Source organism: Pavona decussata, unplaced genomic scaffold, assembly GCF_977016875.1.
Source record: "Pavona decussata unplaced genomic scaffold, jaPavDecu1.1 SCAFFOLD_58, whole genome shotgun sequence".
NCBI lineage: Eukaryota > Metazoa > Cnidaria > Anthozoa > Scleractinia > Agariciidae > Pavona > Pavona decussata.
This window is the reverse complement of record NW_028145480.1, coordinates 232,613-260,606: the sequence shown is the minus strand read 5'-3', so window position 1 is coordinate 260,606 and position 27,994 is coordinate 232,613. Positions and strand designations below refer to the sequence as shown.

At 38.0% G+C, this 27,994-nt stretch overlaps 2 protein-coding genes across 2 annotated transcripts; both read left to right on the top strand.

Moving 5' to 3' along the window:
• The first annotated feature begins 184 nt into the window (after positions 1-184).
• LOC146479454 (uncharacterized) lies at positions 185-8,107 on the top strand. Its single transcript, XM_085110199.1, has 2 exons — positions 185-345; positions 5,586-8,107. Exon 2 carries the CDS (start codon positions 5,589-5,591, stop codon positions 6,726-6,728), a length of 1,140 nt encoding a protein of 379 aa, XP_084966325.1. The 5' UTR covers positions 185-345; positions 5,586-5,588; the 3' UTR covers positions 6,729-8,107.
• A 15,603-nt stretch (positions 8,108-23,710) lies between these two features.
• LOC146479453 (uncharacterized) lies at positions 23,711-27,968 on the top strand. The gene is made up of 2 exons (XM_085110325.1): positions 23,711-23,817; positions 26,361-27,968. The coding sequence occupies exons 1-2, from the start codon at positions 23,780-23,782 to the stop codon at positions 27,547-27,549; spliced, it is 1,227 nt and encodes a 408-aa protein (XP_084966451.1). The 5' UTR covers positions 23,711-23,779; the 3' UTR covers positions 27,550-27,968.
• Positions 27,969-27,994: the final 26 nt, after the last annotated feature.

Here is a 27,994-nt window from a genome sequence, read left to right as displayed (position 1 = left end):
TACTCTGCGTTACTACAACTTACTCAACTTCAAATGAAAGCCCTCCGCACGTTGAAAGTCCAAGATTCAGAATTTATTTAGAAACCGTAACCTACTACTGAAACCCGTAAGTCGTACGTTTGCTAATATTTGCTCAAGTGCCTTGGAGAGGGATGTCTTGAAGTCTTCGTCAGAGAAAAGCAAACAAAAACGAACCAATGGTAGAAGTCATCTTTTTCTGTGTAAACAGAAGTAATATGATTCCGAACAGAGCGCATCTGGTGGATAATTCATCGGATTATATTTCAACGCGCTACAGGGAATTTTACTTCGTTTCATTCTCATGTGGTGTTCCCAGTTGACTAGGTAAGTTACAAACGAAAACTTAAATATTGGTATGAATGTGCTAAAATAAGTTAATTTTCCGTCGATTGACAGCGAAAACAAACCCCCTACTGCAAGTTAGGCTGACGAAAATTTAATATTTTCAAAGCCGAACCTAGCTGCACACCGGACAAATTTTTCAAAAATCATTTCTAAAAATTTGAAACACCATTGTTGCCATAAGAAGTTTGTAATCAAAAGCTTTTAGCTGAGTGATCACACTTGAAGGCTATATCCAAAGACAAAAAAGTTAGAAACACCTTGTACTATCAGCATAATAAAGAGGACCACAAAGAAAGCACTCAGTTCGATAGGTTTCATCAGTTGAATGGTCACATTTTAGAGTTTCATTCAGAAAACGTTCTTGACACCACCCATGCACAGCTCAAACAGTACCGCGGAAAATCCCAGAATCAAGGATTTCATCCGGAGATCATAGAAATGTAACGCATTGAGTCCGATTTAAAATTTTACTACGGGTGCCAGAAGCGGGTAAATTCAGCCAGAACCGGTGGAAAAATGACATTGATAAATTAAGTAATCGTTTTGAAGAAGTACGGTTCTAAAATCTCATGTCTCTCAAGGATCGAAAATGTAATGCAAAAGTGTTCATTAGGAGAGGTTAACCAAAATTACGCGCAGTATAAACTTCGCATATCAGTCGAATTGGCATAACTCAAATCCCCAGAATAACTGGAAAAAATCACAGTGAATCAGCCCAAAGCCCACACACAAAACGATTAATATGCTTTAATTTGAGAGGTGAATGGCCTTAAAGTAGGATCGATTCTTTAATATCTGTAACTTGAGATGTATTTCAAGAGAATGAAATTCGATGAAATTCGACGCATGACTTCAAGCCTTATTTTTCCGTTTTAGGGAAAAGTTGTAAAGATAGCGTGGGTGCAAATCTTGCCTTTTATTTCTCGTGGATTTTACTTGCGCTGCATGCGTTGCAGAAATATACGACCCAGAAAATTAATCCGTTGACAGCAAAATTATGTAAAAGGTTCCCTTCCTTGCTAAGGCCTGTTATTCCGTTACCACTAAACACGCAATAACTTTATATTTTGGGGTTGGAACCGTAGAAATTTTATTCACGAAAATTACAAAGGCCAAGTAGTGTGCGATTTTACAAATTCTCAACCTAAAGGGCGATAGTTTGAGTAAAATCGCCAGATATTCAAATTTTTGCTCTTAGTTTAATTAAAGCGAGTTTTTTTGAATTTGTTCAAAACTTAGCAAAAGACTGAGAATGCCTACCGATTAAATTATCGCAATTTTATAAAACGTTGTCGAGTAAGCCAAGGGTTAGCATTTTACATGCGACGATGTTATGCCTGAAGAAAACTGAAGGTAAAAAGTGGATATTTGTTTTGTAACAATGTGTTGGCTGAGGAAACGAAAACATTCCGTAATAACTTAACGAGGTGTCAGTATTAAGCTGATGACAAATGGCTACAGGTTAATGTTTAAAAAAAATAACGCCTAGTTTTGTGACTCCAAAATTTAATTTCCCTTAGGATCATCTAGTTGTTGACGCATTCAAAACGCTGCACATTTAAACTTCACACAGACGCTTTCACAGGAAGAGTAAAGTTAAACCGAGACGGGAAAGTACACATAATCGAGCAGCCATTAAAACAAAATTGGTAACAGTGATTGACAGTTCAGTTACTGTTTTAATCAGGCTCAGACGCAATACAAAGTATTATTCTAACCGCTACGTCATTTTACAGCATAAGGGAAAGAAATGTTCAAGCGTCTTACGAAGTAGATCAGAAGGCTCCTGCCGGTAGATAAATTGCGTTTCATAATGTAACGCCAATAGATATTAATGTCACATAACATGAGTTTCAGAGGTTGTCCTCTACAAGAGGCTACCATAGAAGAAAAGGTTATCCATTATAGAGTTATGTACTGTGGCTGGGAATTTTTACGAATCAGCTTTTTATTTTCGAACCTTCAGGTGAAGTGTCGCATAACACAATTCTGGGTAAATAATTCTTTTATCATCTTATAAAATTGAGTCGTACGAGAGCGCAGCATAGCCAGAACAACGATTCAAACTAATTTTGATGCTGAGCCCTCCGAGAAATTTCCTGCCAACTGTAATGTCCAAAAATTGTGCAAAACAAAACGTTGAAGAAGTTAGCTTTTAGTCTGCAAATTCATCCACTCCTGGCTCACAACCAGAAACGACCAAGCTCGGGTGCGACTCCGAGATGAGACCTAGCTGTATTCGCGGGCTAGGTGCGATAATGATAAGCTAAAGTTCGTCAGCAGTTATGCTGTTCGGGTAGTTAAATTTGAAAGAAGTATTCCAGTTACAGGTATACTTAAGGCTGGTGACACACGGTTCAATATCGTCAGGCCCGTAGCAGGGGGAGGGGCAGGGGGGGGCTTGAGCCCCCCCCAGAATAGTTAAAAAACGATGTGCCAAAAAATAATAATTAAACCAAATAAATGTGCGGTGAGGGTAAAAGGCGGAAAGAGTTTGCGGAATGGTATGTGGCATGGCGTGCGGAATGGCATAATTATGCAAAATACGATTTACGCGGGGAATAAATTAACTGAAGAGCGCATCCTGTTTTCGCGCCAATTTTATAAGAGCAGCAGTTTTTTCGATGTTGCGGACTATTAAACAACCAAACAACAGATCGATGATTAGAAAATATACGCCTGGGATAGAAAATGTCTGATCGCTGGTCAGGAAGTGAGAGTGAAGAAATCGATGAAGTTTCGCATTCAAGGAACTAACAATAAATTAAATTTCTAGTTGACAAAAAGAACGTGGCAGCGAGTAGCCTAGACAAAAAGCAACACCAGACTGGAGAAATAACATCAGTCCAAGGCCAAAACTATTATGTGAGAAATTTTAAATTTAAACTCGGTCATTTTATCAGACTCTTTGACGGTTACAATTTGTACAACTCATGGGAAAAATATGTTCTACTTTTTCTCACCTTACATTTTCGTCGAGCGACGAGTACGCAAGTCACTGTTGAGCTGCTGAGCTAGCTACCTAGCTATTCAATACGGCTATTCAGGTAGCTATAGTTCAGTTACGCGTTATCTAACTAAACATATCCGTCTTTAATTAAGGTCTTTCAGTGCCAGACGTCCCAACCTAAAATGAAAAAGCCCTAGAGCAAAAAAGCAGATGACAAGTATGGTGTCTAATTATCGACACTGGTTGTGTGAAAGGTTGTGAAACTATTCTTATCACAAATGCATTTTTGTCAAATTGTTGTTCATTTTCCCGTTCATGATAAATGAATTATCGAGCATACAGGGTATGAGCATTCATCTTTCACCGAGGGTTTAAAAAAAAAGAAAAAATGTTTATTATTTGCCCTCGGTAAAGGATCAATCTTTGTCCTGAGAAGACTTCACGCTGCCACGTTATTTTTGTCAACCGAAGTGGAGTAAAGTGAACATGAAATTTAGTTTACTACGGATTTACTCATAGTTCCTTGAATGCGAAAACTATAAACAGTTTTCATCGCTTTCTTTACCCTCACTTCTTCCAAATCAACAATCAGACGATCAAATCCTCGAATTGTTGTTAATATTTAGCAAGAGTCCGCAGCATCATTCAAAAAAGCTGCTGCTCTTATAAAATTGGCGCGAAAACAGGATGCGCTCTTCAGTTAATTTATTCCCCGCGTAAATCGTATTTCGCATAATTATGCCATTCCGCACGCCATGCCACATACCATTCCGCAAACTTTTTCCGCCTTTTACCCTCACCGATTAATGTGCAGCAATCAGTCTTGAACTCTGACGCTGCAAGTGCCTTTTCACAACCTTTAAAAAGTTGTTTACTACTTTTCAATTTCCTCCGCGAACAGTTTGTTTTTACTGATACAACAGCAACAAAGGCACTTCTACCTTGTGAATCGGAAATAAAAACCAAAATGGATCGAAATCAACCATCTCAAGCCGTAAAAGCTGTTGAAATAAACTACTTGTTTTCTAAGACATCCGCTCATTTACAGCAATACAAAACAATTTAGTGTTCGCGCGTTGTAGAAAGCCACACAAATATGTCCTCTCAAGAGCTAGAGAAAACATTCTCCAGCAGTCGGATTCTGACTGCCCGGTTCAGGCCAAATTTTAAAAGAGAAGGAAAAATTTGCCGTCGTTTGTTTACGTCCTTCTTCAAACGTGAAATTAGGAAACTTCAGGTGGTAGTTCGCGTAAAAGAAACAGCAAAAGAATGTACCAAAATGGGTGATACAGGTGCAAAGTTATTGTTTAACTTACTAAATCTACTGGGGTTTTTTATGTTCTCCTTGCATCTTAGAAACTCCCCAATCAGTCTGTATTCCCTAATCAGTCTGTTGTTTTTTTTTTAGTAACGGGGCGAGGGGGGGAGGGGGGGTGGGTAGTTTTGTTTAACTATTTTGCTAAGCTCCCTCAGTTATTTTAGCCTTGCTACGGGCCTGATGGTGCAGCATTTGTTGAGCAAAAAATGTTGCCACGATGTTGAACCGTGGGCCACCAGCTTCTGACTGACTGAAAAACGATTGGTTAGCGCCGTTCAACGAGCGGCAACGTGTTGAATGGAATGGAACTCATGTCTATTTCGTTCAACTGCGTTCAACAACGTTCAACATGTTGAAGGGCCTATTTCAACATTCAACACTGCATGACACACTGTTCAACATTTGTTGAACAGGAGCTGCAACATTTGGTGATCAACAAATGTTGAACCGTGTGTCACCAGCTTCAGACAAGTTTGCATGCTCATAACGGTCGGCCTTGCTCCTGTCAAATCCGGAAATTTATTGGCTGAACATTTATATGTTATTCACCGGCCGGAGATCCGCTTTGGAAAGAACTGTATCGGATGTCTGAAGTACGGCCTGAGGCTGCAAGAAAACAAGGCCAAGGTCTTGCCACCAATCACGCAACAAATCCGCCCTGGTTCCCGAGCAAGATCGAAAAATTCCCCCGCTACAGGTACCAATTAGATTGCATGATTGATTGCATGACAGTTTAATAAAAGTTGGCCACTCTATCTGTTTTCGTAATACCATTTTTTTTACGAATCATCGACAGAAGTCGAAAGTGTATTATCAGGTAAAAGTTGAACAATAGAGGAATAATACGTCATCAACTTTGACCAATGGGACCACAATGACATAAATTTTTGCTTTCATGACTATATTTTTCTTCCTTCTTTGTTTTACATTTAACTATTTTCTGCGTTACAGAGGATGCCTGGTTTCAAACCATGTTGGTTGGTCTTGATATTCACGCTATATGTTCAAAGTCTCTACAAGAGTGACGAGTTTCGATCTTCATATTTATCTGTCTGGGAAGACCACTCTTTATTGGGTCACGTGACAGCAGTGAAGACTACCCGAGGAATCACTTCATGTGCGCAAAGTTGCTTGTCTATGCCAGGATGTTTTTCATTTAACTTTGGAAAAGATTCCAATCGATGCGAACTTAACAACTCCTCTTCGCCATCATTAAATCACCAGGGTGACTTGACTATCACACGAGGTTTCGTCTATGGCCATTGGATCAGTATACCACTCATGAAGTTTGTGTTTACAACACTCGGTGCGCAAGGACCCATGGGTCCAAAGAACACATCCGGGTACTTGGGTACCTCACTCGAAGGTCAAGTCCAACTGAAAAATGGCATCCAAGAGTGGGAAGTTCCTTACACAGGAAGGTATTTCATAGAGGCTTTTGGTGCCTCAGGATCCAACGGTACTTGTTCAAGTTCAGGTTGTTCGGGATGGAAACAAGGAGGTTTGGGCGCCAAAATTGCGGGCTCATTTGAACTCCACTGTGGGCAAAAGCTTAAAATACTAGTTGGACAACAAGGAGAGATCAATTTTGATTTCGCAACAAATCCCGGAGGAGGAGGTGGTGGAACCTTTGTCACACTTATGGACAATTCGCCACTTATAATAGCTGGAGGGGGAGGGGGTGGCAGTAATCCAATCGCTGGAAATTTGGATGGCGATCCTGGGCAAGCAGGCCAAAGTGGTACAAGGAACGGAGGGACAGGAGGATCTGGAGGAAAAGGTTCACACGGGAATTTATTATCAGGGACTGGAGCGGGACTATGGGGAGATGGTGAAGGTATGAATGCAAAGGCATTGAGCTTCACAAATGGCGGATATGGTGCTGACGCAACTTCGAGAGGGGGATTCGGCGGAGGTGGTTATGGTATGAGTCTCCCAGGGGGAGGGGGAGGTTACTCCGGTGGGGGAGTAGAAGGAACAGGCCAAGTAGGAACTGCAGGAGGAGGAGGTTCCATAAACAACGGGACCTCGCAGATTAACGAGAGTGGTGATAATAAAGGAGATGGTAAAGTTATTATCACACTGATGACTTAGCGAATTGAAAGTTCGTCAACTAATTATTCTTGAGATACTCGTGAGTAAGAACTGATCGAGCTCTTCTATAAACAGGAGTGATGGTCTAGAGAAGTGTCACCTTGTTGTTTAACGATCAGATTCTAATCCCCTTGTAAAATTTCGACCCTTGAGGATACTGAGCTGGTATTTTGTCGGATGCCGCTCAGGAAGTTACTTGCTAAAGCTATAAGTTTACTTGAGGAAGAACGTTAGGCAGCAAAGTAAAGTAAAGTAAAGTCGGGTGATCTTTATATCATGAGACTCTTTCAAGCGTTAAAAACATTTTCAAGAATAAGCTGCCTTTAATATGAAAGCATCAAGGGGAAAAGATGTGCATCATATCCTCTGGAGACTACTCGATGTAATAAAATTTTTTTCTACTGGCTAAGAAATAGACAGAATATCAGCACACACAAAACCGCAATTCTGCCTATTCTCACTAATCCAAAAACTTTCCTAAACGAATGTAATTCCCATTGTTTTGATTAAACTGTATTCTGTTCATTCTGCTATCAGGAAAGAATGAAAGGAATACAATTTTGTGACAAATTCCGACGAAGTTTTTTTCCAATTTGCGAAAGCCCAGTTTATTACAAGTACCCATAATTTTAGAATTTGTGAAAGGAAGGATTGTGACGAGATTACGACGACGTGTTATTACATTTTGCAATTTCTCGGGTTATCACATTTTGGGACAGCCTGTGATTACAATTCGCGACAACACCAACTGTGACAATATTCAGACATCACTGTTTACATATTGAAAATCGCGACAGCCTGGCTTACCAAAAATTGACATCTTTTAAAATTTGCTACAGCTCAGCTTATTATGAATTGCGACGTTTTATTGCGGACTGTGGCAAATTCAACAATTTGCGAGAGCTCAGTTTATTGCAAATTCCAAGAACGTATTATTAAAATTGGCGGCAGCTGGGCTTATTACATATTGCGCCAACCTGTGATTACGATTTGCAACAACACCGACTGTGACAATATTCCGACATTGTCTTATTTCAATTTGTGACAACTCGGTTTATTAAAAATTGCGACAAAGTGTAGCTACAATTTGCGACAGTTTGGTTTATTAAAAACTGCGACAACATGTCACTACAATTTGCAAAATAGCTCGGTTTATTAAAAATTTAAACAAAACGTTGTCACATTTTGCAACAACCCGTTTTATTACAAATTGTAACGTGTTATCCACTGAAGTAATCGTTTTGAAGAAGTACGGTTCTAAAAGTGCTGTCTCTGTAGGATCGAATCGAGCGAACGGTCCGTAAAGAAGAAGTGTCTGTAATACAAAAGTGTTTGTTAGGAGAAGTTTGAGGTCAGTTTGTAAACCAAAATTACGCGCAGCTAAAAGGGTGTCATTAAAACGCGGGGCCGGGGCCGCAGTCGGGCTCTCTTTTTTTTTTCTTTTTTTTTTTCTTTTCAACATCACAGGTCATTTGTGGGTTGGGTCAAATAAGGATGAAAGCCAATATAAAAAAGTTACGTCTCTAAAGCTTACTTGCTTAGGATAGGTCATCGGTGACAACACTCGATGCAGTTCCGTATTCTGGCGGACATTGGTTCCGTGAATTGACTACCTTTTATTCTTCCAAGAACGAAATGAGGCAAAAAATACAAGGTATGAGACAATACATTTCCTTGAACTAACAAATTCGTGAAATAGAATATGCATGAACTTATTATGAACACCCCCGCCGCCTTCCATGATCGTGCTCGTTTGTTACAGTCAATCCATGTCACGCGTGAATAAACATACGTTCGAATTCCTTTGTATAAAAGCTCGGCATTTGAATGGAATGTGGAACATTTCTCTAGAAATCTTTCCGAAAAAGTTCAATCAATTTGACAAAGATCCACCAAAACAAAATGAAGAAAATATTTATTTAAATTTATCACACAGAGAGCTTGTTCAAATCTGTCAAAAACGAAAAATTTCATCTGCATTACAGATGACAAAAAAGGGATGATTGAAAAACTAAATCAATTAGACAAAGATCCTTTAACACCAATATATGAAAACAAAGAGATTGAAGAACGTCACTGAAGAGCAAGAGAAGCAAACAAACGCTGGCGAAAAAATAATCCCGAGAAAGTAAGAGAATACCAAAACAATTACAGAGACAACCCAGAACGCCGACAAAAAGAGAGAGAATGCTCCAGAATTTGGAGACAAAACAATCCAAAGAAAGCGAAAGAACATTAGAAAATATTCGATGAATATTATGAAAGAAAAACTCGAGAGAATTTGAAGCTTGTGGAAATCATTGATTAAAAAACTCACAAAAATAGTGGCTTACGTGAGCCGGTTTTAATAACGAGAAAAAAGAATCAAAGGGACTTTCCCTCTGCTTACGCGAGTTGGTAAACATTTTCAGAGACAGTTCCTGAAAATGACCGAAAAATTATATTCTTTCAAATTTGTATTCAACATCCTCAATAACAATTTTACCATTTTTCACAGCATTTGCAATTCCAACCGCGCAAAGATTCCATCCATTGCTTCCTTTCTTGTGGCGAATTCGAATCGACTTTCGGCGTTTGAATAAACATAGGCTTTTTTGTCGTTTTGTCTTTTTCTGAAGAAAGACCAAGAGCTTGTTTCAACTCATTCTTCGTGAGAATTACGTTGTTTCTTATGTGCTTCTTTTTTGCCATTTCAACAATCGAAGAACGAGCAGGTTGCACAATGATTTTATCGCTTTGTTCGATTACTTCAATGAAATCGTTCTTTGTCTCTCTTGCAAGAAACAAATTGAAGAGGCCTTTTCCTCTCAATTTCAGTTTTAAATCGAGAAAATCTTTTTCGATTTTTAAAAATATTTTAATTTTTTTCCGACGCGTTGGAAACAGGTCTAACGCAATAGCAGGTCTTTGTCTTTTCAGCCAATCAAGCAACAATGTTTGCCTGATGCATAAGACAAACAAATTCCACTCAGCGAAGTTGCGAGACTGCTTGATGTCAACAAAGTTGCCAAAAATACTGCGAAGGATGTGATTTTCAAGACGACTGATTTTGCCCTCTTATATTTTTTGCTGACTTGCTTGTAATGAGAAACCTCATCCTCGAATTGTTTTTGGCAATCACAAATCTTTTTCAATCTGAATTGAGAACCTTCATCGCTTGGAAGCGATGGATAAAGTTGAGGCGCACTGGGAATAATATTTTGTTCACTCATATTTTATTACACAAACTCAAATTCAAATCTCAAAGGTGACCCCTGAAAATCGATCAAAGTTCCTGTTTCATCCGTTACCCAAACACGCATCGAATTGATAACTTTTTCCCGCCTTCAACTTTTCGAAAAGGGTTTGTTTCGATGAGCATTCAATTCTCTCAAAGGGTTTTCCTCTGATGTCAAAGCAAGCCAAAACAGTTTAAGGTTTATTTCACAACAAGAAGGATTCTTTTTGAAATGGGAGGAATTCAAAGTGAATCTGCTCTTCCTGGTGATTCAACATTCAATCAAATCAAAAACAATTTTGATGTTGCCTCATTCAAAAGAATCTGCGCCGAGTTCAACATTTCACCCAACACAGATTTCAGATTCAAGAGAGGATCAAACCACGGTCTTGGCAAAATTTTCGCTTGGGGTTCATACATTGGTCCAGTTACCATTGAATCGTCTTATCCAGGAATGAACAAGTTTTCCGATGAAGGAGGAAAAGCAAATGATGGAAATTTGATCTATTTCATTCGAAACGGTGATTCTTTCACAGAAACAGTTTGAATTTTTTATCCCAAATGGAAGTCAGTGAAAAAATCAATCCAAATTTTGAGAAAAAAATATCAAATGCATTAAAGGCAGACAGAACTGTTCACAGAATCACATTCCATCCAACAAAGCATCATCGGGTGAAACACTCAGGGTTCCAGTTCCAAAGCTGCATGAAGGAACGGTTCTTGTTCCGGGTTCTCTTGCAATGATTTTTTATTTGGTTGTGAGTGGTCACGCAAATAATTTTCTGGTGAACAATGTTTCGAGAGCATTGGTTTCCAGATTGAAAGTGAAGTTTGCTGGAGAAATTCTTGTTGACACAGATGGTTTCGATCTTTCCAAGCTTTATGAAGATCTCTTGTTGACAAAACATGAGAGAGAAAACATGTTGAGTGAGGGAATTCAATCTGAGGATCTCTTGAAGATCAGATCCAATGCTGGAGACAAAAAGACTTCAGGAGTTGCAAAGGAAATCAAGCTCAATGGAATATTCAAAAACAAATACAGAATCAGACTTGATCACGAAATTCTGAAAGATCACGGAGCCTTTTATCCAAGAGCCCTGTCTGATGAACTGGTCTTCGAATTGACCCTTGCTCCCGCAAGCGGTGTAGTGAAGGGATTTGATCCAACAAAACTCGGTTATGAATTGACAAACATTTAGCTTGAATTCGAGGCCATTCAGTCAAGGCTTGAAAACCAGAGACATGTCTGATGAAGTTTTCAGAAGATTTGGAAAGGAAAACTCTTCAATGAACGCAACTGAATTCTTTGCTGGAGACAAGTTTGCATTGTTCATCGATCTCAGGAGCATGAAAGACAACGATCTTCATGGAAGTGGAATGAGATTGGTGAACACAAAAGATGGCGTTCATTTGTCAATCAGCAGAATAGCAAGTGGTTCAGGAAATGCCAAATGTCACATATTCATCTTGGCTGATGCACAATTCAGCATTTTGAACAAAGAGCTTGAGAGTGTGGCATACTGAATTTCTTTTGAGTAATCAAAAGAAATTTCACTCCGCTCACGCTCGCTCCGCACGCTTTCAAACCGGAGGCAATTCAGTTCCAGGAGGAACAATCATCAACTCTTCTCTGACGAATCCTCTTTTCGGTCCGCTCGCTCCGCTCGACAGCTCACTTCGTTCGCTATCTTTCAAATAATAAAGAACCGGTTCTCTCTCATTCACAATTGCTTGCTCTGTCAATTGAAAAACTTTCAGAGACGAATTCGGATCAGTCGCTCTTCTTTGACCTCCTTCAAGCTCACCAGGAGCAAAAAGATATCTCACGTTGACGGAAGAATCGAGCCTCTTTTCATTTTTTTCCAACAGGTCTTGAGGGAGTTGTGGATGCTTTGGCTTCAACAACCTTTTCTTTGATTGCTTCAATCGGTTTCTTTCCTGTCAGTCGAGGTTTTTCATTGTTCAATGCTTTCACAACTTCAGGAAGCCTTTTCACCCATTCTCTGGATCTTTCACCTGATTACATGTTCATTTCTTGGGAATATTGAAAACTGAAAAGTCTTTCACCCAAAGTTCGATTGACTCTCAACAATTTCTTGATCACGGTGAACATTCACATATCCTCTTCTGATTCTTGTTTCATGCTTTGCCATTTCCCTTGAGACGCCACCCATGAAATCTCTCTCGGGGTCAATTTGAAGAATTTTTGGCCATTTCAAAGGTCCTTTATAAGTTTTCTGAAAAGCCTTTGAAACTTCGGAAGAATCTTTTGAAGTCAAAGGTTCAGCAGCTTTAAATCTGCTTGCAACATCAACAACTGTGAGTGCATATTTGAAAATCTTTCTCCCTCTTGGGAGTTTGTCGTGAGGAAGAAAGAGAAGATCAGCTTGATAAACTGCATTGGGAAGTTCAACATCAAATGTTGGTCTTGGAATATTTATTGGAACAGGCAGAAAGATCTGCCAGATTGCTTGTTTCATCAACCAAAGTTTTGCTTCATCTTCGGGAACATTGGCTTCTTGAGAAAGTTTTTTCACTGCTTGAGGCCCTTTCCAAAATCCTTTTGGAGGATAATAAACTTTTGACAATTTCTTGTTTGCCATTTTAAAGGAAATGACTTGCTGCAAAACCAAGAGCCAAAGTTGATGTTCCAACAAAGATCAACTCTCCCTGTTTTTGTTGTTCACTGGGTTGAAAAAAGTCTGAAAATTGGGGTTCTTTGAGATGATCAATGTTTTGTTGATGAACCTTGTTATAAAGCTTCAAAGCGAAGTCTGTGTTTATGAAATTTTGTTTTGCTTCATCTTTCAAGCGATCATTTGTTTGAATCCAATCATTCAGTTTTGCTCGATTTTCTACGTATTTTTCATATTCTTTTTGATATTTCTCAACTGCCAGGTTGTGTCTCTTTTTTTCCTCGAGTGAGGCAGATTCTGAATCTCTAGAAAAATATTTTGCCAAATAAGATCCGCCAACAAAGGCGGTTGCATTGATGATTGCTCCACCAATCATAATTGCGATGCTTGCCATTTTAAGTTGGCAATGTTTTTTGTTTTTCAAGACAATCTTTTGTTGCCAAAGAGGCAGCAATGATGATGACAGTGAATTTCACATAGTTCATGAGATTTGAGGAAGGATCAGAAGTCATGGGTTCTTTGACGACTTTATTTGCAATCCATCCAAATCCGCTGCCAATCCAGTGATTGTTGCAGCAGCAGTCATTGTTTTCACGAGTTTATTGTCTGACATATTTTATTTCAGAAAACAAATTGATCCATTTGTTTGAATTTTAAATGACGTGAAGCGTCTTTTTTCGGCTTTGCTTATCCTTTGTCTCTCAGCTTCAACCATATGATCAATCATTTCTCTTTGTGCTTTTTCCATTTTGCTTTCATCTTTGAAAAGACGTTTCAATTCCTCCCTCTTGTAAAACAATCCTGCAAGAGAGACCACGATGCTGACAACAGAGAGCACTTGAGTGAGTGAAAATGAGCTGCTTTGCTCACTTTGTTCATTTTTCGTGCCTTCACTTGATTCTTGTGTTGGGTTTTCTTTTTTTCTGCTGGCTTGCTCCGCTTTGAGTGCTCACTCCACTCGCTTTCTTTTTGGCTTCTACTGCTTTTCCGTTGTGTTCAGCAAGTTTGTTTCCAGCTGCAATTCTTCCTGGATTTTTTGGAACTGTTTGTTTCACTGTTGTTGTGATTTGTTCAGAACTTGTTTGAGGTTCTTTGGAGTTATTTTCAGGTGAGCTCCGCGCGCTTTTGTTGTTCACTGGGTTGAAAAAAGTCTGAAAATTGGGGTTCTTTGAGATGATCAATGTTTTGTTGATGAACCTTGTTATAAAGCTTCAAAGCGAAGTCTGTGTTTATGAAATTTTGTTTTGCTTCATCTTTCAAGCGATCATTTGTTTGAATCCAATCATTCAGTTTTGCTCGATTTTCTACGTATTTTTCATATTCTTTTTGATATTTCTCAACTGCCAGGTTGTGTCTCTTTTTTTCCTCGAGTGAGGCAGATTCTGAATCTCTAGAAAAATATTTTGCCAAATAAGATCCGCCAACAAAGGCGGTTGCATTGATGATTGCTCCACCAATCATAATTGCGATGCTTGCCATTTTAAGTGGCAATGTTTTTTGTTTTTCAAGACAATCTTTTGTTGCCAAAGAGGCAGCAATGATGATGACAGTGAATTTCACATAGTTCATGAGATTTGAGGAAGGATCAGAAGTCATGGGTTCTTTGACGACTTTATTTGCAATCCATCCAAATCCGCTGCCAATCCAGTGATTGTTGCAGCAGCAGTCATTGTTTTCACGAGTTTATTGTCTGACATATTTTATTTCAGAAAACAAATTGATCCATTTGTTTGAATTTTAAATGACGTGAAGCGTCTTTTTTCGGCTTTGCTTATCCTTTGTCTCTCAGCTTCAACCATATGATCAATCATTTCTCTTTGTGCTTTTTCCATTTTGCTTTCATCTTTGAAAAGACGTTTCAATTCCTCCCTCTTGTAAAACAATCCTGCAAGAGAGACCACGATGCTGACAACAGAGAGCACTTGAGTGAGTGAAAATGAGCTGCTTTGCTCACTTTGTTCATTTTTCGTGCCTTCACTTGATTCTTGTGTTGGGTTTTCTTTTTTTCTGCTGGCTTGCTCCGCTTTGAGTGCTCACTCCACTCGCTTTCTTTTTGGCTTCTACTGCTTTTCTGTTGTGTTCAGCAAGTTTGTTTCCAGCTGCAATTCTTCCTGGATTTTTTGGAACTGTTTGTTTCACTGTTGTTGTGATTTGTTCAGAACTTGTTTGAGGTTCTTTGGAGTTATTTTCAGGTGAGCTCCGCGCGCTCACGTCGCTTCGCGTGCTCACCTCGTTCGCTTCTGTGGCTTCCATTTTAAATGATTTTTTAAGTTCTTGTCAATTCATTTAAAATGGACAAATTCAATAAAGAAGAACTTGAAGTGCTTTTGGAATATTTCAAAAGTGAATCAGAAGAAAACAGACAAAGACATCAGCAATATCTTGAAAAAGACAATCTTCAAGAAAATCATGAGTCAACATTTCATTTCTTTCGAAACCAAACGGGTGAAACAAAGACAAGACTCATGCAAGTCTTCAATGACAGACTCAAAAAGGAGATGAAGTTGAAAGAGGATATCTTGAAGGATGCTGAAAAACTTGTTGAAAATGAGGAAAAATTCAAGGAAACTCCTTTCTATCAAAAGGTTCTTGGTTATTCCGTTTCTTTATTTCTTTCGTTGAAATCGATGCGCAAATTATCATGAAAAATTAATTTTTTTCATTTCTTTTATTTTTTTATATAAAATATGTCTCTTCAATCGAACTCATTCCATCAAGCTTCAAAGGAAAAAATTTCCAAAAAATTCAATACAACGGTGAAAATCTTGAAATGAAACTCAAAGGTGATTTCAAAATCTTCAAAGGAAATTTTGGATTTTAACTTTTTTTGACTCCTGATGATTTCTCAATCGTTGAAAAAAATTCATGAATTGACAGGAATTAATTGGAAAAACATTGGACAGTCGATTTATTTGTCACTCAAGGGAAAAAATTTTTTCAACAAATTCAACAATCCAATCGATCAGCCAGAAATAGACGATTGGATGCGAGGGTGTGTTTTGTCTGTTTTTCATCAGTTTCAAGCAAAAACAGAATTAACGGATATGCAATTCAAGTCAAAGTTGATGAAATTTTGAAAGAAAAAGAGATTGTGTCAGTGTTTGATTGAATTTCGTTTGGTTTAAAAGTGAAGTCAAAGTCCCAAAAGATGCCTCTTTGTTTCTTCTGAAAGTTCTCTGAAAAATGCAACATTGATATCGAAATCAAAACAAAGTCTCCATCTTCAATTTTTTTCTTTTCAAAACTCGGTTCATCAAAAATTAGAAAAGATTCTTTTTCGTTTTCATTTATGAAATTTTCAATAATTTCTTCTCTTTCTTCAAAAGAAAGTTTTTCAAATTGCCTGTTCAAAATTTTTTCCATTTTATTTGAAAAGTTAATTTTTCAAGTTCTTTCTCAGGTTTTTATTCAGGTTCTTTCACAGTTTCTTCTCCAAATACTTTTGCAGGTTCTTGAACATTTTCTTCAAGTTTCAAACTGTTTGCTGCCAAAAGACTTGCACTCGCAGCAGCCATGTATTTGCCATATTTCAGATAGAGTGCTGCTGCAATCAAATTGAGTTCTCTGTTGACAATGAAATCTTTTTTGAGACCATTCAAAAACTTTTCTTCATCAAGAAGAAGAAGAAAACAAAGCGCTTTTGCACTCGCTTGCAAAAATGTGTCAACAATTGCACCACAAGTTTTTGAAGACAGAGAAGCTTCATAACGTTTGAAATATTTTTCAACATCTTTCTTTGTGAGTCTTTTGATTTGATCTTGTGTGAGTTCAACTCCAATCATTTCCTTACATTGCCCACTTGCAGCCAAAATGGCAAGTTGCTCTCTGTGATATGTTTCGAGTGATTGGGGTTCAGTTTCAAGAAGGTTCATTACTTCTTGCATTGCTTCTTGCTCAGTTGTTTCCATTTTAAATGAAATGGAAAGATTTCAAGAATGACTCAAAGAGAGACCAAAAGGATGTCTGAGAGAGAAATCAAGATGAGAAAACTTGACTTCTTTCAACTCTTTCATCAATCTTTTCTTTTCATCTTTTGTCAATTCACCAGCATAATCTTCGAAAACTGTTTTCATGTCTTTTACTGATGGTGTAAAAAAAGTGACCAAACAAGCAATGTTTCCTCTGAAAGGCTTTTCGATGCTTGACATTTATTGAGTTAGAACCCAACCGCTGATTCCTGAATGCCTTGCAGAAAAAGCAAGTTTCACAAGTTCATCTGATCTTTTTTTCACATCTTTTGATGAGGCGCAATCATCGAGAATGATAAATGTGTTTGTTCCTTCAAAGGCGAAAGAGATTATTCTCAACCAGTCATTGATTTGATGGTGTTCTGGGATGATTACGAAAAAGTCTTTGTCATTTTCTGCAAATCCATCCCAGGTTTTGTTGTGGATGAAGGTTGGGAAAAGGAGGAAAATGAAATCAAACCTTTGAATGAATTTTGTTTTGAGAAGATTAACAAGAAAAGTTTTTTTTCCTGAATTTGTTGGACCAACAATCAAAGCATTGAACGGAATGTTTTCTGGATTCATTTTGTTATTTAATAAAGACTCGAAGAGTTGACCGCCAAGGGCGGCATGCCCATGTGCAAACGTGTGGATTCCATCGTCTCTGATGACTCTCTTGTCATCATTTAAAGAAAGAGCAATCTTGCTGACTGTTTCTGTGACAATTTCATGTTTGTGTGATCTGATGATGTTCATGGCTCGCATTTAGATTTGTTTTGAAAAGAGAAAATCTTTGAAATCTTGGTGCATGATTGTTTTTTTGATGACCGATTTTTTGATGCCTTTGCACTTTTTCTCCTCTTTTTTGTTTTCATACATTTTGATTGAATAAAGTTTTGGTCTCGAACCAACAAACTCTTCAATGATTTTTCCTCCAGCTTCGTCTTTCATCATTCCAATGACTTTTTTGTTGATGCCAGTTGGAATGTTTGATGGATGGTTTTTTTGAAAATTTGATGTGTCAAACTTTTCTTTGATATCTTTGGAAATGTCATGAAAAAATTCTGTTTCGATTTCATAGAAAAGAGAATCAGTGTCTGTGAAAAGGAGTTTTGCTTTTTCTTTGAACTTTGGTTTGATGTAATTGAAATGAAAGTCAAAGATGAGAGTTTTTGAGATGTCAAGAATTGACATTCTACAAAATACTGGCCTGTCAAAAACAGTCTGACTCTTTTCGTGTGAATTGCGATCAAATTTTCGTCAAAGATCGTGACACTTTGAAAGTTTGGAATTGCCGCCAGTTTCAATGCACTCTTTCGGTTGATGACCAATTTGACATCCACCCTTTTCCTGATGTTTTCCATGGTCTTTCCGAAAACAGAATTGTTCATTAGTTTGAAGAAATCTTTTTCAAAATCATTCTTTGCTTCTGCTCAAAGTTTTGTGTTGAATTCGATATATGGTTTCAACCAGGCTTCTTCTTTGAATTTGATGATTCTGTGAATCTTTTTGAGTTTGAACCCCATTTTGGGATATTGCTTGAGATTTCTGTGATGAATCACGTATTTTCTTTGTTGTGGAGAGTTGGAATGAGTTTTTCGTCTTTGTTGACAATTATACTCTCAGGAGCAAGTGGAAGATCATTGTGGAGGTCATGCAATTCTTTGGGATGATCGAGATCAACTTCAAGAATGCAGCCCACGGAGTGGGCGGTGACGGAGTCACAAGGAAAATTTTGCAAATTTTTGAACTCATCTGTCCATGAAAAGTTTCCAGTTGGAAGAGGTTCGCACATGGCCAGGCCGTAAAGGTTGTTTGCATCAAGATAAAGAATGAATGTTGAAGGTTTTTTTGGATTGACATTTTTCATGTACTTATTGATTTTCCAAATCTGGTTGAAATCATTGAAACACCACCTCTGGTGCCTTTCTCAATCATTTGGAGCATGTCAATGTCTGTGAGAAGTTCGAGGTTGACTTGTGTTTTCTTGAGGCATGCATCTTATGCAAGACCTGGAGATGTGAAGTAACATGCGGGATCAAGCCCGTAGTTTTCAAGGCAAACTTTTCTGAATTCCTCGAAAACATCAGCAAGGAGAAGAACATCTGTTTTGAGATAAAGATCGTGATAATCTCCCATGTTTTTGCAGTTGAACGTTTTCCAAATGTTCTGTGCATGTTCAAAGTCTTCATCGGTGATGTCTTCATCATTGAGTTTTGAGAAAAATTCTTCTTTTGGGGGAAGATTTGTTTCATCGAATTTTTTGAAATTATCCATGTAATCATAAGGATAAACTCCTTTTCTTGAAAGAAGGTTGAGTTTATCTTTTGAAAATCCTTTTTCTGTTTCAATCACTTTTTTCTTGACTAAGGTTTTTGACCAATGCATCAAGATAAGATGCCATGAATTTGAAGCTGTCGATGAATCTGATGTCATGTTTCTTTTCTTTCAATTCTCCTTTGCTGTTGTAATAGTATCCAACAACGATTTTTTTTGTGAATGAAATGTATTTTTCCTTATTGTTTGGAATGCATCTCAAGTCTCCATGTGTTTTTTCCAAGATTCTTGATGAAAAGATGAGCATCATAATTTTGAAGATTGTGAAAAAATCACTGGGGTAAACTATGGCTTTCTGAATTTGACATTGCATGAATTGTGAGCTGCTCCTCTGTATTTTCCGGAGAAGTGACAGTGATCTCTGACTTTTTTGTCGTCTTCGTTGAATTCTTTTTGGCAGATCCAACAGTTTGATGCATTTTTGAAATCTTCCCAATCATTTTTGTGTGAGAATTATGGGCTTTGGTGGGATATTTTGAATCTTTGAGATATGCTTTTCAAGCATTTCAACACATATTTGGGAAATGTCTTCGTCTTCGCGTTTCATTTGATATTGAACTGTCTTTGATTTCTCACTGAAGGAACATTTGATGTGAAAACAAAACCCACAAGGTTTGTGCTTTTGGTATTGGTTGGTGAAACACTTTTCTGGACTCGGTTGACATCCACTGATGGGTTCAACAAGGCTCTCGAAATCAGCATAAATGACAAATGACATTTTTTGTGACTGAATGTGAGTTTCGAATTCGATGAAAGTTTCCTTTTTTGGGCATTTCGATGAATTCATGGCTTTGACAAATCTCTTTATGAATGTTCAATGCATTTTCGTTGGGAAAAGCGTTCAAGCATCTGAAACAAATATGAACTAATCCATTGTGTTTTGATAGTTGCTTCGACAATAATCTGCTCATGTTCTTTATGAGGCAATAATGCTTTTTTCCTTCCTCTTCATCAGGAATCAAAAGGAGATTTACTTGATGTTCCCTTTCTTGTCCTTTGAATATTCGAAGAGGATATATCACTTTTTCAAAGCCAAAGACATTAATGGAAATGTTTTGATTCAAATTTTGAAACTGTTTTATGTCGCTCAACTCAATTGGAAATTTGAGACCAGACCAATTAATTCTTTTGGAATTATCTCTGAGATTACGGTCAATTCTTTCTGAATCTCTCTCAATGGGAAAAAGGGCTCTTGCCACGCACCATTTGAAGCATTGATTATCGTTGTTTTTCATGTTAATAATGGCTTTTTTCCAGTGAGTTGTTCTGAAAGAGGAATCCAGGATGTGCCTCGACGTGGGATGAAATCTATTATTTGAAGGTCAAGTGAAAGAACACTTTCAAGTCTCCAGTTTGAACCTTTCTGATTGAAATTTTGAATTTTTTCTTCAATTGTTTCAATGAAAGAGTTCAAAACTGCTGATTCATTAATTCCATCAATATTTTCAATGGTTTCAGAATGAAAATATGTTGCCAAGAACTCAATATTTTCACTGAACAACTCTTTTCTTGACATCAAACAATTCAAAATGACTCTGACCCTTGTTTGTCGATTTTCTATCATTATTTGCAGAGCATCTGGTTTGACAATTTGCATGAATTCTCTTGCACCATGATTGCCTTCTCTCTCAATTCTTAATTGTCTTGCGAAACCTCTAAATGCGGTTTCTGTTTCTGTGATTCTTGTAGTTCTGCTTCTAGATCTCCGATTGATTTCTTTGATTTCTCTGATTTTTCTGTCTTTCTCGGTTTCTTCGGGTGATGATATTTTTATTTCTGGAGGCGGACGACTTTGCATTGGTCTTCTCAATCCAAGCATTTCCTCGAGTTTTTTATTTCAAGGCGTCGATTTGTTTCTTCTTCAGTCAATCGCTTTGGCTCTTTTCTTCGTCGCCTTTCTTCTGGATTTTTTTCCACTGCTCTTGTTGGTTGGAGAATTTGTGAATTTATTTCTGGGACTGGTTCATCGAGGATATTTGGTAACCTTGCACGAGCTTGATTGATAATATCAATCAATTCTGCTTTTCTCAAGCGACTGAATCTTCTGAGTCTAAGCCTTTTTGCTTCCACTTTTAAATCTGGAACTTTCAGTCTTTCCATTTTTATATATTTTATAAAAAAAAATTTTTTTGAATTTTTTTATTTTTTTTGTTTTTGTTTGAGGATGATTTTTCGTGCTTGTTTAAGGATTATTTTTAGGATGTTTTTTATTGATAGTTATTATTTTTTTCTTGTGACCTTGTGATTTGAATTATCTGTATATTGTTTTTAAATTTTTTTTTATTTTTGGGAGTTTTTGAAATTTTTGAGATTTTTTGTGCTTGTTTGAGGATAATTTTTGGGGAGGGTTGGAATCATTGTAAAAATATGTTTGAATCGCCTGAACTCCCAAAATCCAACATTTGTAACATAAAAATGGATATTTGTTTTTTAACAACGTACGTGAGGGCAGGGTGGAAAGAAATTGTTCGTAATAACCAAGCATATACGGGGCATCTAACGGTTCATTTCGGTGGATTACTGTTCGGAAGGAAAGCCTTCCTCAGAAATTTTTTCGTATTTAGCGTTGAAAAAAATCTCAAGTGTTCTTCGGGAGCTCAAAATTTCAAAGTTTCGTTTTCGGAGAGGCACATCTATCGATAAAAATGCGAAGCAAGGTCAGCTAGCATTTTCATAAAGCCAATAACAGCTCGTTAACTCGGGGAATAAGACTCCTTTTCCTAAATTTTATGTGACTTAAATTTCAGCGAAAGAATCCAAACAGATCATAATATATAAGCTTACGCAAATATAACTTTAAAAGGCCACCAAACAACCTGAGAACACACAAAACAATATTTTAAGCGTTTTTCTTTAGTATTCTCGTTGAAGCGCCCGTAATAACGTGCATCTAAGTAAAGCAGGCATTTAACTGTATGTCGTAAATAGCTGCACGTTCACAATGTCGCTCCGTTTTGGGGTTGGAAATCTGACTTTCCCTTAATAGCATCATGTATTTGCTGACGTTTTCGTTTTCAGAGGAAGAATGAAAGTTAAACAGAGGCGGGAAAGTACATAAAGTCGAGCAGCTATTAAAATAAAATTGGCAACAATGATTGACATTTTAATTACCGTTTTACGCTAAGTACTCATAATCAGGCTCAGACGCAGTAGAAAATATTATTTCCAACTCTTATGTCATTTTACCGCATAAGTAAAAGAAAAGACATAAATTGTTCAAGCGTATTACGCAGTAGATAAGCATGCAGGCTCTGGCCAAAATAGTAAGCGTTTCCTGGGGTTTGGTGCGTTTTTCGCTGTTTCACCGCGCGAAAATCTGGACAAGAGCGAAGACTGCTTCTTTTTTCGCTCTCGTTCTAATTGCCGCCAGCCAAACAGCGTGAAACGCACAAAAATCCCACGGAAAAACTTGGTACGCAGGCCAAGGACAGGAATTTCAAATGTAAGCCTCAGTCTAACAGAGGCTGTCGATAGAAAGGCGTTATCCATTCGAGATTTGGGTACAACGGCTGGGAATTTTTACGAACCAGTTTTTATCCTCTTGAATATGTAGACACAAAGTCACATTGGGGAATTCTCGACTAATACTGAATTGTTTATTCAAAATCGAATAGCATAAGAGCGCATAGTCGATGAAGGATATGAACTGTTTTATTGTCTAAGCTTAGCTTTCGGTTTACCCATCTTGAGGATGATTGGAATTCCTTTATAACACAAGAGACTTTGCAGGAAAATTGTAGTATTTAAGTTATCTGATTCGCATGGGCGTAACATGGACCAACATAAAATAACAACAATTAAATCATAACACAGCACAGCCACTCGTAAACACAACACAAAACACAGGACAACACCACAATAAAAGCACAACAGCGCAACAGATCACAACAGAACACAACAAATACAGCACAGCACAGCACAGCACAGCACAGCACAGCACAGCACAGCACAGCACAGCACAGCACAGCACAGCACAGCACAACACAACACAACACTGCACAAAACACAGGAGAACACCACAATAATAACACAACAACAAAACACAACAAAAATTGTCGGAGGCGATATTTGGTCCTACCGTGTATACTCCCTTACAATTAAAAGAAAAAAAAAGGTATTAAATGTAGAAAACATAATGTGTACTACGGAACAAATAATTAAAAACACTACTTTGCGGCGCTTTGCCACCTTGTACTCAAGTTGTTTGTTGGGTGTTGCGATTGGTTAATTTTGTTCCCTATATTCCCATTTAATTTGTTGTGATTGATCAAGATTACCATCAGTTTATTTTGTTTTAATGACAGCTATTACAAAACCGTTTTACACCATCAATTACTTGTCAGGCAGCTTGAAGCACGTGCATAAAGTACTATATCAAACACGAGGAACAGCGTTCTAACCGTTTTTCAAACACGTCGAAGTTGGTTTAAAAACGAGGCGCAGTCGAGTTTTTTTAAGCCAACTTCGACGTGTTTGGAAAACGGATAAAACGCTTCTTCCAGTGTTTGATATTGCTCGTCAAACCATTAAAAATTCTTGCACAAATCAGTTCGCAAATTTTTTGTGAAAATTAAGATCACATTTCCAAACTTTCTTCACGGTAGGGATCTCTTTTTCTCTCTCTATCTCCCTCTTCATGAATAATTAATGAATCTGCGAGTATAAATTGATCAGCGGACAGATGGCTTTGAAACGCCAGCGATATGTGTGACGTCACTTTGGAGTGATTGGCAGCAATTTTGCCCAGTTTAAGTGCTTTAGTGCAGCCAAGCAAATAATTATTACCTGATGCTGATACAGATAGAAGAAAGCTCCTTAATTGCATTTTTTGACGACTGTGGTTATTTTGAGAACATTGTCATCCTGTTCGCCGCCAGTGAACAGAAGTTCAGTTCGACTTGGAATAATCCAGAAATGCTGAATGGGATGATGAGCAAATCTAGATTCAAACGGTAAGACTATGATAAGGCGATTTTGTTAAGCGTTTTCTTAAATAATTTATGAATAATGAAACATAACTTTTCTACTTTATTTTCTTGGCTATACATATCTTTTTGAAGTTACCAGGGAAGTACGTGAGTCAAGTGCGGCGCTCTTACTAACTGCCTTCGCTTAATCAGTTAACACGGACAACACAAAAGTCGCCGCTATATAATTTATTAAGGGTTTACAGTCAAGCAAGGCAAAGCACGCCCGTGTAGTGAATTTGGACGAACCTATTTTTTTCAGAAATTTCGAAGAGCGGTAAACAATGAAACAGTGAGATTTCCTTAAAAAAAAAAAAGCTTTTCTGAAATTGGTGCGTCAATTATATGTGTAACTTTTTTTCATTACAATAAACAGCGCGTTTGTCTGTTTCTAAAGTGCAGTAATTTGTTATTTCAAATGTCTGAAAAATCACACTAGTTTGTCTCTATAAAACCTCGGTTATATACTAAAGAATAGTGGAGTATAATTTAAGAGGAAGATTTTGGAAACATGACCATATGTAGTAGAGATTTCATTGCTTTTTTGACAGAGGCATTACACAATGACAGACGCAACTGTCTCATTTCCTTGACACCTTCGTTTCGAAATTAAATGATCCAACATTAATGAAAAACATAACCTTGCACATAATTTCTTTAGGTTGAAAAAAAAAATTGGCCTCAATCCGCCGAGAAGATGGTTATTCCTGTAAGATTTCAAAACTGCATTTTAACTTTCCTAGCAACTAGGAAACTTTTCAGAAAAGCTAAACAGTCTTTTGACGTAATCAGGAAATCAAGTGAAAGATCCAATATGAGCACATATGCTATCTATAAACAAAAGCCTTCTTTAAATCATTTGCGCGACTTTATTACAGTTTCTTTTAAAAAGTCGCAGATTACCCTTCTTGGAAATTCCTGGGTCGTTTCCTGTTTATGGTATTCAGAATTATCTGCAAAGCAGAAATATTCAGCCTTTAAATAATATCAAATATTGTTTTTGTCTTGTCAATATCTTTTATTCAAAGTTAAAATTAAAAGTAGATTCATTTTCCTCAATAGCCGCTATTGACATAAGCATCTCTCCAACATCAAATAAAACTTATAAATTAAAAGATTTGTAACCAAAATATTAACAGCTTATCTCGGGATTATTCTGCGGTTAACAAAAATCTACAAACGATGTTTCAAAAAATTCTAGTGTTCTTCTTAAGGTACGAAGAAATAGTATAAAAACATGGCGGACCAAATAAATCTACATAATCACGCCTTAACACCATGGCATTATGAGAACTTATTATACCACTATTATTTCATTTCACCAAATAGGGCCAAGAGAACGCGCAAAATACAAGACCGCAAGACACTGTAGTGTCCCGGTTTGACCAGTTTACAACAGAGCGAAAACGGGCAACGACATTTCACTGGCTTTCTGCGTTGTTAACGTCATTCGCACGCGCCATATACTGATAGACAGCTGGATGGGCAGATAGTGCTGGATGTATTTAAACACTGTTACCAGAAAAGAGAAAATAACAAAATCTTTTCGTTGTGGAATAAATAAATCTCTTATTCGATGGTTTTAAATATAACACGCACAGACATTTTGCTCATTGCTCGTATTTTTCCAAAATATCCGTGCGTATTAAATGTAAAACCATCGAATAAGATGTATTTATGAGGAGTAAGACATATCCCATCGAAGATTCCCACTGCATGTCCGGCATAGTAAAAACTAAAAAATAAAAGTAAAAATAGAAATGGCTTAATTACACAGGGGCAATCAACGGTTTATTTCGGCGGATATCCGTTCGGCCTCAATCGCCTCGAAAATTCGGATTTAGTTGTTCAGTAAATCTGAAGTTTTCTTCGACAAAAACGACAGCTCAAAATTTCTTAACACTGTAAAAACTATTTCCATTGGTTTTCGAAGGGACAAATGCCCTTCCGCGGCGTTTCGTCACGGCCAAGAGACTCTTCAGAGACCTTCAGGATTTATAGGCAAACTCGTTGAGCATCGCGCCCAAAGTCCCGAGGGCCAGACTGCTAACATCTTGGATTTGAGAACGGGACTTTGGTTGTTATATCAGCTTAGGAAATGTAAAATGAAATTTGACAAATTTACAGACGTTCGTATGACTGGGGGTATACGTCATACCCCCAGTCATACAAACGTCTGTAAATTTTTCATTTTTCAACTTACATTTTCTCAGCTGATATTACACCTGATATGCTGAAACTTTGCAGGGTTACAAAAGTAAAAGCGCTCTTTCTAGTGCTGGTATACGTTTTTAATTTTAACTTATTTGATTTTTCGGCCGCCATTTTGGAGAATGGTCTATTATGGCCCGTTCAATATATCACGTAAAGGATCCAAGATGGCCGCTGCCTGGAAATCTTGAAGTAATTCCCACTCGATGTTTAAAATAGTATCAAAATCACTAAAATAGACCCATTAAAGGTTCGATCGATAAACACCTATACCCTAAAAGTTGAACCTTACCATGCTTTGTAATTTTTTCCCCCAGGATTCAGACGATGCTACATTTTATTTTTACGTTATCGTTTATTCCTCTTTCATTGGGTTTATCGCGCTCTGACGTCACAGCTTCCTCATTTATTGAAACAAAAGCAGACTATGCACTGTTCGATCACGTAATAGTCAGTCATGTGACTAAAGGAATTCGCGCATGTTCGTATCTCTGTTTGTCCCATGGAGAATGTCTGTCGTTTAACTTCAGAATAACGCGTGAACTTTGCGATGAAGGTTTATGTCAGCTCAACAATGACAGATCTTGGGAAAACAAGAAATTAAGCCTTACTCCAGTCGAGGGATATGTGTATGGAGAGTTTGTAGACTTTCAGAGGAAGCGATACGTAATTACGAACTTAGGGGCGCAAGGTGTAGATGGTCCCACAAAATCGCGGCTTGATGGCTATAAAGGAACTACCTTGGAGGGACAGGTTACTATCGAACAAGGAATCCAATACTGGAAAGTCCCTTTCTCAGGGACTTACACAATAGAGGCCCTTGGTGCGTCCGGAGGTAAAGGCACCTGTCATGGTTGCCAAGGATGGAAGCTTGGAGGACTGGGCGCTAGGATCAAAGGAACCTTTCATTTCACTAAGGGAACAACGTTGAAGATTCTTGTCGGTCAACGGGGTCTCCCAACGGAGTTCTTCAACCAGCGTCCGGGGGGAGGGGGTGGAGGGACGTTTGTTACATTCAAGGATAACACCAGGATTTTAATTGCCGGAGGGGGTGGGGGAGGAGGATTGGGAAAACCCCAATATGGGAACGGTGACCCGGGTCAAGCAACTGAGAATGGGACACAGCACGGGGGTTACGAAGGCATGGGGGGTTTCCGGTATCACACAGTGAGCAAGACGTTCGACTCTACGGACATTAAAGCCAGTTCAGGGGCGGGGTATAGGGGGGATGGGGACTCCGAAACTGCCGGGGAACAGGCTAAAAGTTTCCTCTCCGGGGGCGCCGGGGGAGAAAATGTTGCTGTGCAAAATGGAGGATTCGGTGGGGGAGGCTTTGGGCTGACTCATGGGGGAGGGGGTGGAGGATATTCGGGTGGGGGAGTTACCGGAACCAAGACGTCTGGAACGGCAGGGGGAGGGGGATCGTTCAACTCTGGTTCCTATCAAGTTAACGAAGGTGGAATCAATAATGGAGATGGAAAGGTCCTTATAACGCTTATCGAATGATTGTCATTATATTACACATAATTCCATCTTGACAAAATGACTTTAAGTCAGATCAGGTTGAAATGTACTATGTTCTTTAAAACCAGGTACTAACTGTGTTTGCAAGGACCACTGTGACAAGATAAAAGTACCGGATCCTGTAGTAAAGGATCAAATCAGCAAAAAAAAATTGTAGAACAAATAATCTGAAAAGAGCAAGGCTGATTTTATGGTCAGGGAAGTATATTTTTCCATTTTTTTGAAAGGCACGGCCTTTCGGCTTCAGGGTATGTTTGAGACAAAACAGGGCAATGGAAATAAATGTGATCCTGGTAAATAAATGAGAATGTGAATAATACATCATTGAATAATACATCATTCTCAAAACAAAATACCCTGAAGAAGCAAAGGTCGTGCCTTTCGAAATATTGGAAAAATATATTTCCCTGACCGTGAAATCAGCCCT